Source organism: Schistocerca cancellata, chromosome 3 (assembly GCF_023864275.1).
Source record: "Schistocerca cancellata isolate TAMUIC-IGC-003103 chromosome 3, iqSchCanc2.1, whole genome shotgun sequence".
Lineage (NCBI taxonomy): Eukaryota > Metazoa > Arthropoda > Insecta > Orthoptera > Acrididae > Schistocerca > Schistocerca cancellata.
The window spans coordinates 397,524,304-397,540,036 of NC_064628.1; the positions used below are offsets into that span (position 1 = coordinate 397,524,304).

A 15,733-nucleotide genomic window follows, 5' to 3' on the forward strand; every position below is an offset into this window, starting at 1 on the left:
CTCTTCTTGAAGCTGTGGGTCGTCATCAAAACGCTGCATAGCCAACCACTTCTTCATTGCTGGGAATAAGTGGAAGTCGCTCGGTGCCAGGTTGGGACTGTACGACGGATGAGGAAACAACTCTCACTTAAAAGATTTGAGAACTTCACGAGTGGCATTTGCCATGTGGGCCCGGGCGTTGTCGTGAATCAGCAAGATCTTTGAGCCCAACTTTCCCCTGCGCTTGTTTTGTATTGCTCTTCTGAGGTTGTGCAGAGTTTGGCAATACCTTTGAGAGTTTATTGTAGTGCCTCTTTCCAGGAAATTCACAAAAATCACACCTTTTCTGTCCCAAAAGAGGTAACCACGTGGTTGAAGGTGCAGGCGGCCGAATTTTATGACGAAGGAATTTCCAAGCTCGTCCATCGCTATGATAAGTGCCTTAATTTAAATGGCAACTATGTAGAAAAGTAGTATTGAAGTGTGGCTTTCATCGGTATATAATTTAAAAAATTTCCAATACTTTATTTATTTTTAATTCCAAAACGTAATGTACTTTGTGGATAGCCCTCGTACGTATGAAGGAAAAAGTGTTCGCCCGCAAGACGAAGGTTCTGCTATATCTGAATGTGATCATCATCTGGCCCTGGGGCGGAGGATCGGGCTGAAGTAAGAGCATGACCTAGCTCCCAAGCGATTCTGAGAAGAAAAGAGTACCGCCTGAGTGTCCTCCATTTGTTTCCAATGGAGGAAGGCAGAGTGAAAGTGGGTGGAGCTCAAGATCTGCACAAAATAGTGGCCCAAGGTGTTGGAGATAGTAGTAGGGTCCACTATGACATCATCTGCTACTGTCAGGCTGGAAACTGGGAGCTAGCCTTGGTCCCAGACAGCCGTCAGAGGTTGGCTCACATGACAGAAGATGAAGTGGAACTATTAAAAGAACTAGTAAAGGAAATCCAGCTAGCTTTCTTGCTATCCTGAAGAACATGATGACACTGCGCATGCAACTGCTTATAAAGAATGCAGTTGGCCATTGTAGAATGACGGTTAGAAATGCGGACAGCACATCTCCGTGCGCAAATTACGTTGCAGCATGCCTCAGGCCACTAAAAGACCAGGACATGGCACGGCAAAGAAGAAGTGTGAGGAATGGAACGCTTTGCGGTGGTAAGGATAATGTTTGTAAGATATTACCTGGTCACTGCAACTGGGGAAATGTTTGTCAACGGTTGCTAGGGAGGAGTAAAGCCTCCAGTTGGCTTTAGAAATCCGCCATTTGGGTGGCATGTACTTGGGGTAGGAGTCAGCAATCAGGTAGCACACACGAAATGGTCGCTCGAGTATATGTCAAACAGTACAGACCACTCGAGATGATAGGCAAGCCAGGCAGACCAGAAGGAGAGGTCCAAATGGGAATATGTCTAAGTAGAATCTGAAAGTAACATGGGCGCTCCTGTGTTAAGGCAGATGAGGTTAAGGTGACTGAGAAGGTCAGCCAAGAGGGCATCTCTCTGACAGGTTCTGGGCAAGCTCCTAAGTGGATCATGCACACTAGAGTCACTGAGAAGCAGAGGGAGAAGTTACCTAATAAACTGGGGGAAGTCTGCTCTGTTGACACCAAATGACAGAGAGACATAAATGGTACAAAGGAAAAGGTCAAGTGAGTAAGGAAAACGCAGACTGCAACAGCTTGAAGCTGGGTAGTCAGGGAGACAAGTTGACTACGCATGTCATCCCAGATGAGCAGCATGACTCCCCCATGAGATGGAACGTCGTCCTCGGGCGGGGAGATTGTTGGATTGAAGGTCGCGAATATTCCACTGGGGGAGACTCATAATGAGGAAAGCAGAGGAGGGAAATATGAAGAGGTGAAACTTTGGCAGCTGCCAAGTGCCAGCCTTCAAAACTTACTGCTACAGGATGCAGAGCCTGGAGGATCCTGCTCCATAAGATATACAGAGGCATTGGCATTCTCCCTCTGTTGCTCTGCACAGCCCAGGACAGAAAAACTTTTTTTTTTTTGTTTTTGGCGCAAAAATCTACATGTCAATCCCAATCAACAGAACCTGCTGACAGACGGCAACACAGAGATCACCAGAGGGCATACAAGAACTAGCAAGCTGAGGTACAGCAGCATACGTGGCCTCACTTCCTGTTAGACCGACTTGACCAGGAACCCACATAAACATCACAGTGGCTACATCAGAGTGAGCAAATGGCAGCTTTCCCAGACCTGTTACACTAAGGGATGGACGATGTACAGCACACAGAGGCTTTGGAAGGTGCTGAGAGAGTCGGAGCAGATTACATGAAGTTCTATGCGAAGGTCGTGAAACTGAAGGTGCCAGAGTGAGGCTGGAGAGTCCTTAGAAAGCAAATAAGGCCAAGATGGTGAGGTAGTGAAGGGTTTACACCCACCAGGAAAGTTGCAGGTAACATGAAGTTAGGCGGCCACAGTAAGAGCCGAAAGAGAAGTCCGGGAGGTAACAGAGAAGAGGGATGTGCCCCATACTTGCGATCAAAGGAGTCATCAAAGGAGGAGGCATAGGATGGGTTACCACGCATGGCATGGCAGACAAATGGTTGTTCGCGGGAGTATTTCTTCTGTCCTTTCCAGCATGCCAGTTGTGTAGCAGGTGACTTCGACCCGTGAGGCGAAAGTCTGGTGGCTTGTTGCACAGCTGAAGGAGAAGACGGGGATGCTACTATGATGCTGGGTAATTTAACAACCGCAGTGCTTAATTTGAGGTTGCAAGTCTGTGTGGCCACGTCCTTTGCAGAGTGAGATGTAGCGAGAACAGTACTGTAAGTGCCAGATGGTAGAACACATGGTTTCTGACTGTCAACAACTTGTGAGCAACCGGGTAAGGCAGTTTTTCCTTCACCTGGATCTCCTGGGCAGCCTGCTCATCAAGATACACAGGACAATCTTGGGAGGAGGCGGCATGGTCGCCATTGCAGTTGATGCAACAGGGAGGAGGTAGACAATTGTCCCTGTGAGCATCCCTAGCACAGGTTACACATTTGGCCGGGTGTTGACAGAACATTCAAGTGCAATTCTATGATGACACTAGTAGCAGCGTATTGGGTTTGGAATGTACGGTCGGACTGTGATAATTTCATACCATGCTTTGATCTATGATGGAAGCACCACTCTATCAAAGGTGAAAAAAAGTGTGCATGTAGGCACTAAGGATGCCTCTATCTTTCTGATGGACAGCAATGATACCATGAGCAGAGAGGTTATGTTCAGATTTCTGCTTTAGTCAGACCATCAAGCAGCCTAGTGTAAATAACACCACAGGAAGAATTTGGTGAGCGATGGGCCTCGACACGAACAGGATACCCATAAAGGAGCGAAGCTGAAAGTAGTTGTCGTAATTGAGAATTGGAAATAGTCTCCAAACGCAAAGTGCCATTTTGCAAACAACAGCTGGATTTCACAGGGCCAGCAATTGCATCAACACCTTTCTGAATAAGAAACGGATTTACTGGAGCAAAGGACTGACCATCTTCAGCACATGAAACCACGAGGAACTGTGGTACTGTGGTGTAACTGGGAGGGTCTTTGAATCATTAGCCTCATTCCATTTACATTTGCTAGACATTGACTGTGAAGAAGATGATTGGCTCATTGCAAGAAAATCCCCATGATTGCGTGTCTCCAATGGCGTGCTGCTTCCAACTGGAGACCCCCCTCTGAAGCGGGCACACCCACCTTAGGTAATTGTTCACGCCTCAGGTCCCATCTCCCGAACACCTGACAGAGGGACCAAGTGGCAATTTGGAAAGCTAGCAGCTCAGGCAATCACCCCTCCCTGGGCCTGGTCCATATCAAGCGGTACGCGCAAACCCTATGCAGGGCTGGGAATTACACGTTTCCCAGGCACCTGTTACACGTCAGGCGCGTGAGCTGGCCTTCAGGAGTGCACAGGGAGGAAGAAGAAAAAGAGGAACCTCGAACACCGAAACAGAGGAAGGATAGGAACGGGGAACAAAGAAAGAAAAAAAAGGAATGAAAAACAGTGGAGAGACTGTTCTGATATCAGCCACTGAATATGTAGAAAGCATTTCCAAAAACATCCCAGACATGTTCCCCAATGGAGGAGAAAAAAGAATGGCAACAGGATAGACACGTAGCACGGAAGGGGAAAGAGGCTGCAAAGGCTGGCGCTCCATGGTAGTCACGCACGAACCCACCAGAGAGTAGCGAGCATGCACGTCCAGGTGTCGGTATCAAATGTAAATTGTGTTCCAAAGGCGCTTGTCTGGGGAGTAGACTTTTTCATAAGTGAAAGCACAAAACAATAAAAAAATAAATAAATAGCTAAAAATATAAATAAATAAATAAAAACAAACACACGACCGCTGTATTTTGTACCTTTTAGCTATGATATGACAACAAAGTTCATGACTAAGTACCTGCATGTCACAATGTGGGATGACATGTTGAGGATGTACTTGGTTATAGGATACCTCCCGTTCCCTTTGACCTGTGACGTACTTGTGATGCATTGTGTGACATCATCGAGTCATGATGTGTGTTTTGGAGTGGAGGTGAAATGTTGCTGTAGAGGGCACACTGAATGAAGAGGTGCCATACCCTAGTGGCTTATGTTGTTGGTATCCTTGTCTGAGGTTAAGCTGTATGGTTTAACTGGAGATTGGAATACAAGCTTTTGTAGTTATGGGAGGGATGGTGGGGGGGGGGGGGTTATTGATATCTTGGTCTAGGGTTGAGCTATATAAGTTAACCATCGTAAAACAACTTAGCAAATAGGCACAGAACAGTCAACTTTTAATAAATAATAATAAACTATTGCACTAAAATTTCACAATTCTCTGATCAAGGGTATATACATCCTATTTATATTAATGATAAACCATTTGGTAAAAGTAAAGAAACCAAATTCTTCAGATCACGGTTGTAATGCAATATAAAATGGAATACGCATGGTGTACATCTTAGCACAAAATTGAGCAATACCTGCCACCTCCTTTGCTCACTAAAATCCAGCTGTATGAGAAAACAGTAGAGTACATATCATGCCTAGTTTCAGTCTCATCTTAAATATGGGGTGACATTTTAGAGAAACTCTAAAGCAACTGCAAATAAGGCTACCAGAATCATGCTTAGATATAAACATAGAGGATCAAGTGTAATTCTGTCAATATCTCTGGTATTCCTCCTTGAACATCTAAGGAAACCAATAGGCAATGACAGCAGATTGCAAAAAGAATGTGTTATTCATGACCACATTATAAGATAAAACAAAAAATTACACATGATCCAAATCAAAACATCCCTGAGTCAAAACAGTACTTTTTCACATAAGAGTTAAATTTTATAACAAACTTCCTGGAAATGTAAACGCAAATACTGTGACCAAAACTTTTAGATAATCTTTCAGGTCACCTTTACAGTACCACTGCTTATACTTCACAAAAGAATATTTAAATGTATGAAGTCTGTTATTTGCAATTTTAAATATGTATGGATAGAAATTACTTTCAAGTGTACACATATATACTGATCTGCCAGAACATTATGAACACCGACCGACTATCACAGTAAACCCATCCAGGGGACAGCAGCGTCACCTGGTGAGGAATGATTGCTAGCCACGACACACGCATGGTAGATGTAGTATCAGTGAGTGTGTTGTCCCTATGTAGAATGGAGAAGACGCACAATCTGAGTTTGAGTGAGAGCAAATTGTGATGTGCCGGAGGCTTGGCACGAGCATTTCGGAAACTGCATGACTTTTCAGGTATTCGAGGAATGCTATGCTGATTGTCTTCACCATGTGGTGAAACCACATCCAGACGTCGTGGGATTGGACAGCCAACCCTCATTACACATCTCGGGCACTGTAGGCTGGACAGACTAGTAGAACAGGACAGATGGTGAACTGTGGTGGAATTAACATCAGAATTTAATGCTGGGCAAAGTACAAGTGTGTGTGAACACACTATGCACCAAACACTCCCAACAACAGGCCTCCACAACCAATGACCCATGCATGAATTTTTCCTATGTTAACAGCACAGCAGCAACTACGTCTGAAATGAACGTGACTCTCTGAACTGGGTGTTGGTGCAGTGGCAGAACACTGCATGGTCTGCTAAATCCTGATCCTTCTTCATCATACCAATACGGGGGCACGAATCAGTCGTCTTCCAGAGAAACAGCTCCTCGACCTCTATACTGTAGGACAGAGACGAGTTAGCAGGGATGCCATTAAGCTCTGGGGAACATTTGTGTGGGTATCCATGGGTCCAGTGGAGCTTGCACAATGCACTGTAACAGCCAAGAGGTGTCGTACACATACATCTGTTCATGACAATCAAGTTTCCTGATGACAGTGGCATTTTTCAACAAGATAATACAGCATGTCACACGGTCAGGAGTGTGATGGAGTGGTCCAAGGATCACAGTGGTGAGTTCCAATTGATGTGCTGGCCCAAACTCGCCAGATGTGAACCCGATCAAACACATCTGGGATGAGATTGAATGTGGAATCAGAACTCATTGTCCTCCTCCCCAAACGTTATGGGAATTAGATGACTTGTGTGTGCACATTTGGTGCCAACTCTCCAGCGACCTACCAAGGCATTACTGCTTCCATGGAATAAAGAGTTTGCTGGATAAGTGTCTTGTATATTTTATTTTGCCTGTGAACAACACAACTAAAAATCCTTTCAGTTAATAGAAGTCTTCCACTTAACTCCCACAACACACTGAAAAGAAACATCACTTTAAACATATGTAGACCAAGTGCAACACTGGGTCAGTTGCTTTAGAATGAAAACTGTTTATTGTTATTACTTTTGCTGTCCTTTTCTGTTATAATTTAACACCATATTATCTCTGATGGGGAAGGAATTGGGCATATTTTGTCAAGGAGTCATCTCAGCATCGACCCTAACTCAAAATTCAACTAAGAATGTATTACGTAATCTCACTCCTCCCCAGCAAAATTCCTGTCTTAATGTTGATGTCATTCAGGTTATCAGCACAAGAATCTGAGTACTACAATTGTATTGAATACCTGCTTCCTTTATTGATTTATCTGTATATGGTACCAGAAAAATCAGTGTTATGAACCAAAACATTAAGCAGGTGGACAAAAACATGCAGGAAACTAGATCACTGCACACCCATCTTAACAAATCTAGGAGCAACGACAATTCTCGGTCACTATGTCAAGAATCACGAAACTTTTAGCAACCGGAGTGATATCCACAATTACGACACTTCCAATAAGGAAAATGGGAAAACTGAAGGATGGGATACAACCCATCAGCTTTGACCAATGATGTCACAAGTTAGCATGGATAATGAACTACATGAATTTAAAAGCACAGACGAATGTTCAGTAACAAACTACTGTAGTACAGAGAAAACAGACTTTGGACATTATCATGTATAACCACATTTCAAATGTAATGTTAGATATATCACTTTTTCACACTAGAAAAGGCCAATATCCAGTCTTCAGTTGATCTTCATAGGTCAAATGTAGGACAGGATACTAACACTACCGAAAGCAAAAAGGTGACGTACTTAACACTGGTATGGAGTACCTCAGTTGACAAATATGCAGTTTTATGTAGGCTACGTTGGTTTTTCGCCTTTACTAGTACTAGTATCAGCTGAAGAATATGATACTAGCACTAGAGAAGGCAGAAAGAACAGCAAACGTGAAATATGTATCCTGTATTCAGTTGACATATACTATAGGTCATAAGTTTCATAATTCACCAGTTGACCTATCCAGTACAAGATATGACAATAAATTGCAGAGGAACAGCAGTTGGAATGACTCACTATCAGAAAAAAGTATGATTCAAATCATATACACAAATGACAAAATTGGCAAAAGCGACAAAAAGCATACACTACATTTGTATCTTAATAACACATTCATATTGGTGACTAAAATAAGACATTATTGCTCAAAGCCCATGAGTTGTATCCTATTCTTCAGTTGACCCAGGAAAATGTAGACACGCCAAGTAGTCAACTCTCCATCACACAAGACACAGATTTTCAGCAGTGGTTATTAAAATGTTCAGTTATAAAAATACCGATGAAATGCAGTGCATTGAAGAGGTGGAATTTCAAGGAAATATGACACAAATCCATGACAAAAACTTTGAATGAATTCTCTGAAAGAGGAGCAGCAAATCTGACTGCCTAAACAATGCACTACTATATGAAATTAATAACTGTATGTGAACATGTACTTTTTTAAAAAAATTCTCACTCTATATGTTATTTTTCACGACCCCAATAACTGTGGAAATTATGAGAATGTATGCAACAAACAGTCACATGCAGTATGACTCTTGAGGAGATTTAAAAGTGTAATTACAGACTAATATCTGCTAACTGTATATTGTCCATTCTTCCACAGCCATCAGGCTGCAAGGATGTGCTACTACTGCAAAAGAAGGCAGTAAGAATGATGTATGGGAGACAGGAGCACTGCAGGCTGTTATTTACAAAATTGGGAAGAATGACTGTTTAAAGCAAGTATGTATTTTTGTGACTCCTTCACATTAAGGACAATCCAGATTCCTTCAGCAAGAGATATATGACCACAACACTACCAAGGCAAATTAAATTCTCACCAGACCTGTCAGTGAAACAAAAATATGACAGGCACGCATTACCTTTCAATCTCTAGCTAAAGATATTTGCTCCTGATACCTTCCAGACTGAGAAACCTTTTAAGCAATAATAATGAATGACATTCAAATGCAGTTTACAGTGATATATTTAAAATCATAAATGCCCAACTGAATTTATGTAAAATTTATTTGTGCCACAGTTCATCTGTCTTATAGCATATAACTAACTATCAACCACTATCTTCAGTTACCTTAATACTTTAACTGAGGCAAAAATCATACACAAATATGTTAATGTTTACAGAGTATAATTTACACCTCCGCCCCCCCCCCCCCCCCAAAAAACACACACACACACACACACTCTCTAAATTGCAATTCGTGGTCAACTCCTGTTGCTCTCTTATCTTCATTTGCCACAGGCCACAACTTTTGGCACAGTTCTAGAGGGCTGACTACCTAATTTTAACTCAATCTAATGAGAGAAAAACCACTGTAGCTCTTGCAGACAGTAATACTTGTTCTACGAGTCGAGATGCTCATTTAGGAATCAGTTGTTTATGAGAATAAAGTATTATATTATAACTGTATTTAAGGACATTCATTGCGAGGGGTTTATACTTCTTTTTTCAGTGTTAATTGTGATAAGGTATGAAAGGAATAACCACTGTTCAGTTTTTTTTTTCAATTAGATCAAAGGAAGTAATGAGCGATAAAACGGTAGAAAAATTTTCATTAGAACGCTGTTCCCATCTGACAATGATATTACTGATAGAAACTGTCATAATGGAATTGTATCCCTACCTTAAAATTCTTCAAGTTATTCAATTGTTTGTGCGTTTCACTCACTATTGTTTGAATAGAAGGTCTTTGGCTTCCGAATGCTATCAAAAAAACACTTGTGATCACAATACAGCTCAGGAATAATACGAAAGTCTTCGTCCTCATTTGCTTCTTCAACAATCAGAATTAATTATAACCTATAATATACACATAATCATGGATGCGTTTCCTGCTCATGTTACACCAATACGGACTATGCCAAATTTTTATGTTTGTTTGGTTCCTCTTCACTGCTAAATGAAACTCGGTGTTGGAAACGCATTAAGCAATAGGAACTACCTAGGTTGAATTTGTTTGTTAGAAATGAGGTATCTACAATTCACACGGAATTGTTCTGAGATCTTCATGGTTGCCTGCAACGAAATTCATAACGTGTCTGTCAACGAACGCATATAATTCGCTGTATCTCAATCTACCCTCATTTTTATAATGATAAGCACAACACGGCTCGCTATCACTGTCAAAATATTTTGACAGACTGTGTTACATGTTGGCTACACTGAGTTCAAAGATACAAACTGACGCTAATACAACAGTAATCTTTGTGTATGTGAAATATATTTTATTCATCTCATAACGTACAGAATTTCAGAACATGTGTCTGCTGTACAGGACACTATCACACGCAGCTTCCTTAATCACACACCTATTACATTGTAAAGACCGAATCACATGGGACCTCGACAGGAACAAGAAAGTCGTTATCTATTGCAGCGCTCAACGCGACAGACGGCCCAACTACAAAAAAGCGTTTACATGGTAAATGCCTGTCTAGTCGGCTGTTCAACATGTCTAATTTTTTGGTTGTCAACTTCCGACGGCTAAAATTTACTTGTCGTGATTATCAAGAATGGTAATGATTACTATATTTCCCTGTATTTTAAACGGGCACTGTGACGCTGTATTTAGTTGTTTTCGTGCAGTTTATGTGAAACTAAGTTAGTTACATGTGTGAGATACGTGAAACTAAGTTACTTACATGTGTAAACGACCTCACTATAAAAGCTGGAATTCACGGACAAACCAATAGAAATATTGCTTTTGTGTTGCCAGTGTTAATTTACTAGATTAACTCACGTTTTTTTTCTTTCGTGAGAAAAAAACATTATGGCTATGTACGAGCGAATATGCGAGTGAACAAGAACATATTTTTAAGATCAGTTCCACATAGATCTGGATCACAGGTTTACATTAACTCCCGAATACAAGCGTCTTATCGTTTAATTCCAGTGAATGCTTATAGCAGATGCTCCACCCGTTAACTATTTATGAGGTGAACGAACTACGTTTCATTAAGCAATTCAGAAAGAACTTCCCGCTGTTTGACAGTTGCGCTCCCCACTTGGTCGTCCGCGCATCTGCGAAGCACTTTGATATGCATGAGAATAGGATATTCAGCCCTTTCTGCACGGGACGTGTGAGCTTGCATGATTACCCATGATGGACCATTTCCGCCGGCGCGTATCGTCTAGTCGAACCACTTGCACACGATTCACGCGTGCGATCGCTAGAAGGCGGAATACGATTTCTCCCCCGTATGTAGGTGCTTCGGGCGTGCGCAGACGACCGGGGTGCCTATTCTGTATCTTTACGCCATTGTGCCGATCATTTCGGTACTCAAGAGCACCGAACGGCCTAGTTCTCGAATTAGAGCTCCTGCATTATTCAGTAGCATTTCGGTAGCGATACCGTTCGGGCCTAGAGCACCGAAACGCTGTAGTCGGTTCGCGTCGCGCTAGCCAATCAAAAGCAAGCGGCGCAGATCCGCGCATGCACACTGCAGTGCGCACAGCGCCACGAACACAAAGCGGCTAGCAGACGACACAGGCGCGCTATTCTTCCCAGCACCGAAAATTGCGTCTACATTGCCATAACGCATGACGCCACATCCCATCGAGCTGACGTGCCCGCCTTCATTGTCTCCTCCTTAACAGTAGTACCAGGCGCAGTATATCCATTTCCATGATTCTCAGCTGAAATGCATAGAAACTTTTACAGTTTCCTTGACCGCATGTTTCCATCCACGCATAACAACGATAGCGTATTTGACAGTATTCCGCAGATTGTGGTAAATGCAGCATTATGTCATCTTATTCTAATTGACACTGACATCGTATTTTGGATTTTACGTTTCGGAAAATGAGTTAGGAATAGTGTGTAGTACCACATTGTACTAATACATCTATAAAAACACCCGAAAAATTGATTCTGAGAGTTTCAAAGAATAAGAAGATAAACAGAATGTGGTTATAACTCGCTCCTAGAGATCCAAATGCTTTAGCGGCCCACTTCCATATATGATACGTCAACGATTTGGGTCTTAAAAACAAAATTGAAGAAACGCGTTTTCAAGAGCTCCTGCAGTTCGTCGAAGTTAATAACATGCATCTCAGGAATGAAAATGTTTCGTATATGGTGCTATAGTCTAAAAATATTATGGCGGAGATCTTTCATCTCTGTCTACTGTTGTTGAGGACTCGATCGCAGATAAACAGTTGTGACAAGCAAGATTATGAAGATGACTGGTGCTAGTTACATTCCCAGTAATTTAAGTTGTGCTCGTAGATTCCTGTCTAACCGCAACTCGGAAATCGCTACATATTCTGAAAAAATGGTGAATTATTTCTGACAAGAAAAAAATATAAAGGTCACTGTCGGCTTTTTACTCACAGCAATTTCATATTTCGTTTTTTCAACACACAGAAATTGCGAAATCATTACTGAGGAAGTGCGCTCTTACATGTAAGTAATAACGAATATTGCAGAAAATCTTAACTTACACGAATAACAATCTCAGAACGTGTTGCATATATGAGGAGGACAAAAAATTTTTGCCTCCATCCGTGCACAAAACCGTGTCCTTCTGTATCGCATTCCCGCGCTAACCACTTTTTTTTCGTTGTATTTGGTCGTAGTGAACGTCGCATGACATCCGTTGAAGTTCGTTGTTTATCCTGTCACTCAGTTTTTTTATAACAGAGGCCACCCAGCTCTCTGACCGAACACGCTGAGCTACCATGCCAGCTAGTTTCTATTGTGTGCGTTGTATCATTATTCTATGTACAGAGAGTAAATGCAATAAAATGTTGACTACTATCATAGTCATGTGCTTAGCCAAGTAAATGTAGAGTTCCCCTGGAATGGTGACCTCATATTGAACAGTACTTAGCATTCTATTCAATCTGTAGTGCAGCACAACGGATCCCAACACAACTACAGTTGTGGAATGGAGTGCCAGGACCTACCATTCGCCAGCAACACCATGCTGCAGACAACTGCTCCGAGTACCAGTGTAGGCTAAAGCAATGACTACAAAAAAACAACATAAAAATTCCACCTTTCTGGCCTACCAGGGTGCAACACTGATTAACACAAGTGGAGGCCATTTTTCGATTACATGAACTTGTATCTGACACAAAAGGGTTTACATTGATTATATCGTAGTTATAGTTAATGTGCTCGAACAATTAGACGCTGTTTTACACTGACAGTCTTATGATGTGTTGAAAGAAGCTGTACTCCAGCCTTTTGTGCTTCTTCGTAAATCAAAGGTACAAAATATATTGAGAGTAAAACGTGTTTCAGTGATTTCCCATCCCAAGTGCTTCACTGGTTATGTACAATGGCAGGTACCGAACTGGTATCAGAACAGCCTTTAAAAATTTTCTGTCTTTAAAGACTGCCACAAAACGTGAGGGTGTCCTTTGTGTTTCTATGGCTCTCTCCCTTGACAAACTGGTACACAAAGAGGATGTGGTTGTGATTGTACGCATGGGTAATACAACTTGGGCCGCTGTGGATGAGGTTGCGGTGGGTGGCCTTGGAACACGCATTGCGACCGCCGCTACAGTAGGGAGCCCTGTCGCACGCATTGCTGCATCACAGACACAAGGCCCACAGGCAGAGCCATCTACCAAACAATTGATGAATAAACTAGTCAGACTAGGCTGAAGAGGATTCCCGACAATAACAGGATTCGAGACAAGAGCAACCAGCAACACAGAAAACGGTATTGGTATCACAGGAGTTTTGCCAATGCAGTGAGGCAGTACACAAGCCTTTGTGTGTACCCGAACGCAAGCAATGGGTGTCAGCAAGTGCAGGCACTCGTCAGGGTTTTTCATAGTGCCTGAAATGTGAAAAGAATTCAGTGGACTCCACTTAATTATTTATCAAGGACAGAAAGTCTGGTGCACTTTTCTTAATAGGTACTCATTCAGAAATCAGTGTTTATCCAAAAATATCGAATGAATCTTACAAAAATGAAGATGTTCCTTCTGTCACAGCTGCCAATAATTCTGCACTTTCAGATTTCCGGGCTACACGCATCTGCCGCATTGGTTATACAGCAGTACCTTCTCAATGTGGAGCGCACATACACTGAAGAACCAAAGAAACTTGTACACCTGCCTAATGTCGTGTAGAGCCGCCGCGAGCACACAGAAGTGCCGCAACACGACGTGACATGGAGTCGACTAATGTCTGAAATAATACTGGAGGAAACTGACACCATGAATCCTGAAGGGCTGTCCATAAATCCTTAAGAGTACGAGGGGGTTGAGATCTCTTCTGAACAGCACTTTGCAAGGCATCCCAGATATGCACAATAACGTTCATGTCTGGGGAGTTTGATGGCCAGCGGAAATGTTTAAACTGAGAGGAGTATTCCAGGAGGCACTCTGTAGCAATTCTGGACGTGTGGGGTGTCGCATAGTCTTGCCAGAATTGCCCAAGTCCGTAAGAATGCACAATGGACATGAATGGATGCAGGTGACCAGACAGGATACTTACATACGTATCACCTGTAAGAGTTGTATCTAGACGTATCAGGGGTCTCATATCACTTCCACTACACACGCCCAACACCATTACAGAGCCTCCAGCATCTTTAACAGTCCCCTGGTGACATGCAGTCTCCATACATGAGTCTCCAAACCCGTACACGTCCTTTCGCTCGATACAAATCGAAACGCGAGTCGTTCCGACCAGGCAACATGTTTCCAGTCATCAACCGTTCAATGTCAGTGTTGATGGACCCAGGGGAGGCGTAAAGCTTTGTGTCGTGCAGTCATCAAGGATACACGAGTTGGCTTTCATCTCCAAAAGCCCATATCAATTACGTTACGCTGAATGGTTTGCGCGCTAACACTTGTTGGTGACCAGTATTGGAATCTGCAGCAATTTTAGGAATGGTAGCACTTCTGTCGTGTTGAAGATTCTCTTCCGTCGTTGTTGGTCCCATTCTTGCAGCATCTTTTTCTGGACGCAGCAGTGTCAAAAATTTGATGTTTCGTTGATCCCCACTTTATCACTACCTTGTAGATGCTGTGTCCCATCGCTCGTGCGCTGACTGTGACACCACGTTCAAACTCACTTAAATCTTGACAATCTGCCACAGTAGCAGCGGTAACCGACCTAATAAATGCGCCAGATACTTGTCTTATATAGACGTTGCCGACCGCCGCGTCGCATTCCGCCGGTTTACGTATCTCTGGATTTGAATTCGAATGCCTATCCAGATTAATTATAGCTAACACTTGGTTTAAGATTCATGATAGAAGGTTGTATACATGGAAGAACCCTGGAGATACTAAAAGGTATCAGATAGATTATATAATGGTAAGACAGAGATTTAGGAACCAGGTTTTAAATTGTAAGACATTTCCAGGGGCAGATGTGGACTCTGACCACAATCTATTGGTTATGACCTGTAGACTAAAACTGAAGAAACTGCAAAAAGGTGGGAATTTAAGGAGATGGGACCTGGATAAACTGAAAGAACCAGAGGTTGTACAGAGTTTTAGGGAGAGCATAAGGGAACAATTGACAGGAATGGGGGAAAGAAATACAGTAGAAGAAGAATGGGTAGCTTTGAGGGATGAAGTAGTGAAGGCAGCAGAGGATCAAGTAGGTAAAAAGACCAGGGCTCTTAGAAATCCTTGGGTAACAGAAGAAATATTGAATTTAATTGATGAAAGGAGAAAATATAAAAATGCAGTTAATGAAACAGGCAAAAAGGAATACAAACGTCTCAAAAATGAGATCGACAGGAAGTGCAAAATGGCTAAGCAGGGATGGCTAGAGCACAAATGTAAGGATGTAGAGGCTTATTTCACTAGGGGTAAGATAGATACTGCCTACAGGAAAATTAAAGAGACCTTTGGAGATAAGAGAACCACTTGTATGAACATCAAGAGCTCAGATGGAAACCCAGTTCTAAGCAAAGAAGGGAAAGCAGAAAGGTGGAAGGAGTATATAGAGGGTCTATACAAGG

General features: G+C 42.4%; 1 protein-coding gene across 1 annotated transcript in view; it reads right to left on the reverse strand.

Moving 5' to 3' along the window:
- LOC126175131 (uncharacterized) overlaps positions 1 to 9,966 on the reverse strand; it is a 63,370-nt gene extending 53,404 nt beyond the window's left edge. The window contains exon 1 of the mRNA XM_049921684.1: positions 9,421 to 9,966. Coding sequence (XP_049777641.1) covers positions 9,421 to 9,564 — 144 coding nt within the window. The 5' untranslated portion in view covers positions 9,565 to 9,966. The remainder of the gene's footprint in view (positions 1 to 9,420) is intronic.
- Between the last annotated feature and the right edge of the window lie 5,767 nt (positions 9,967 to 15,733).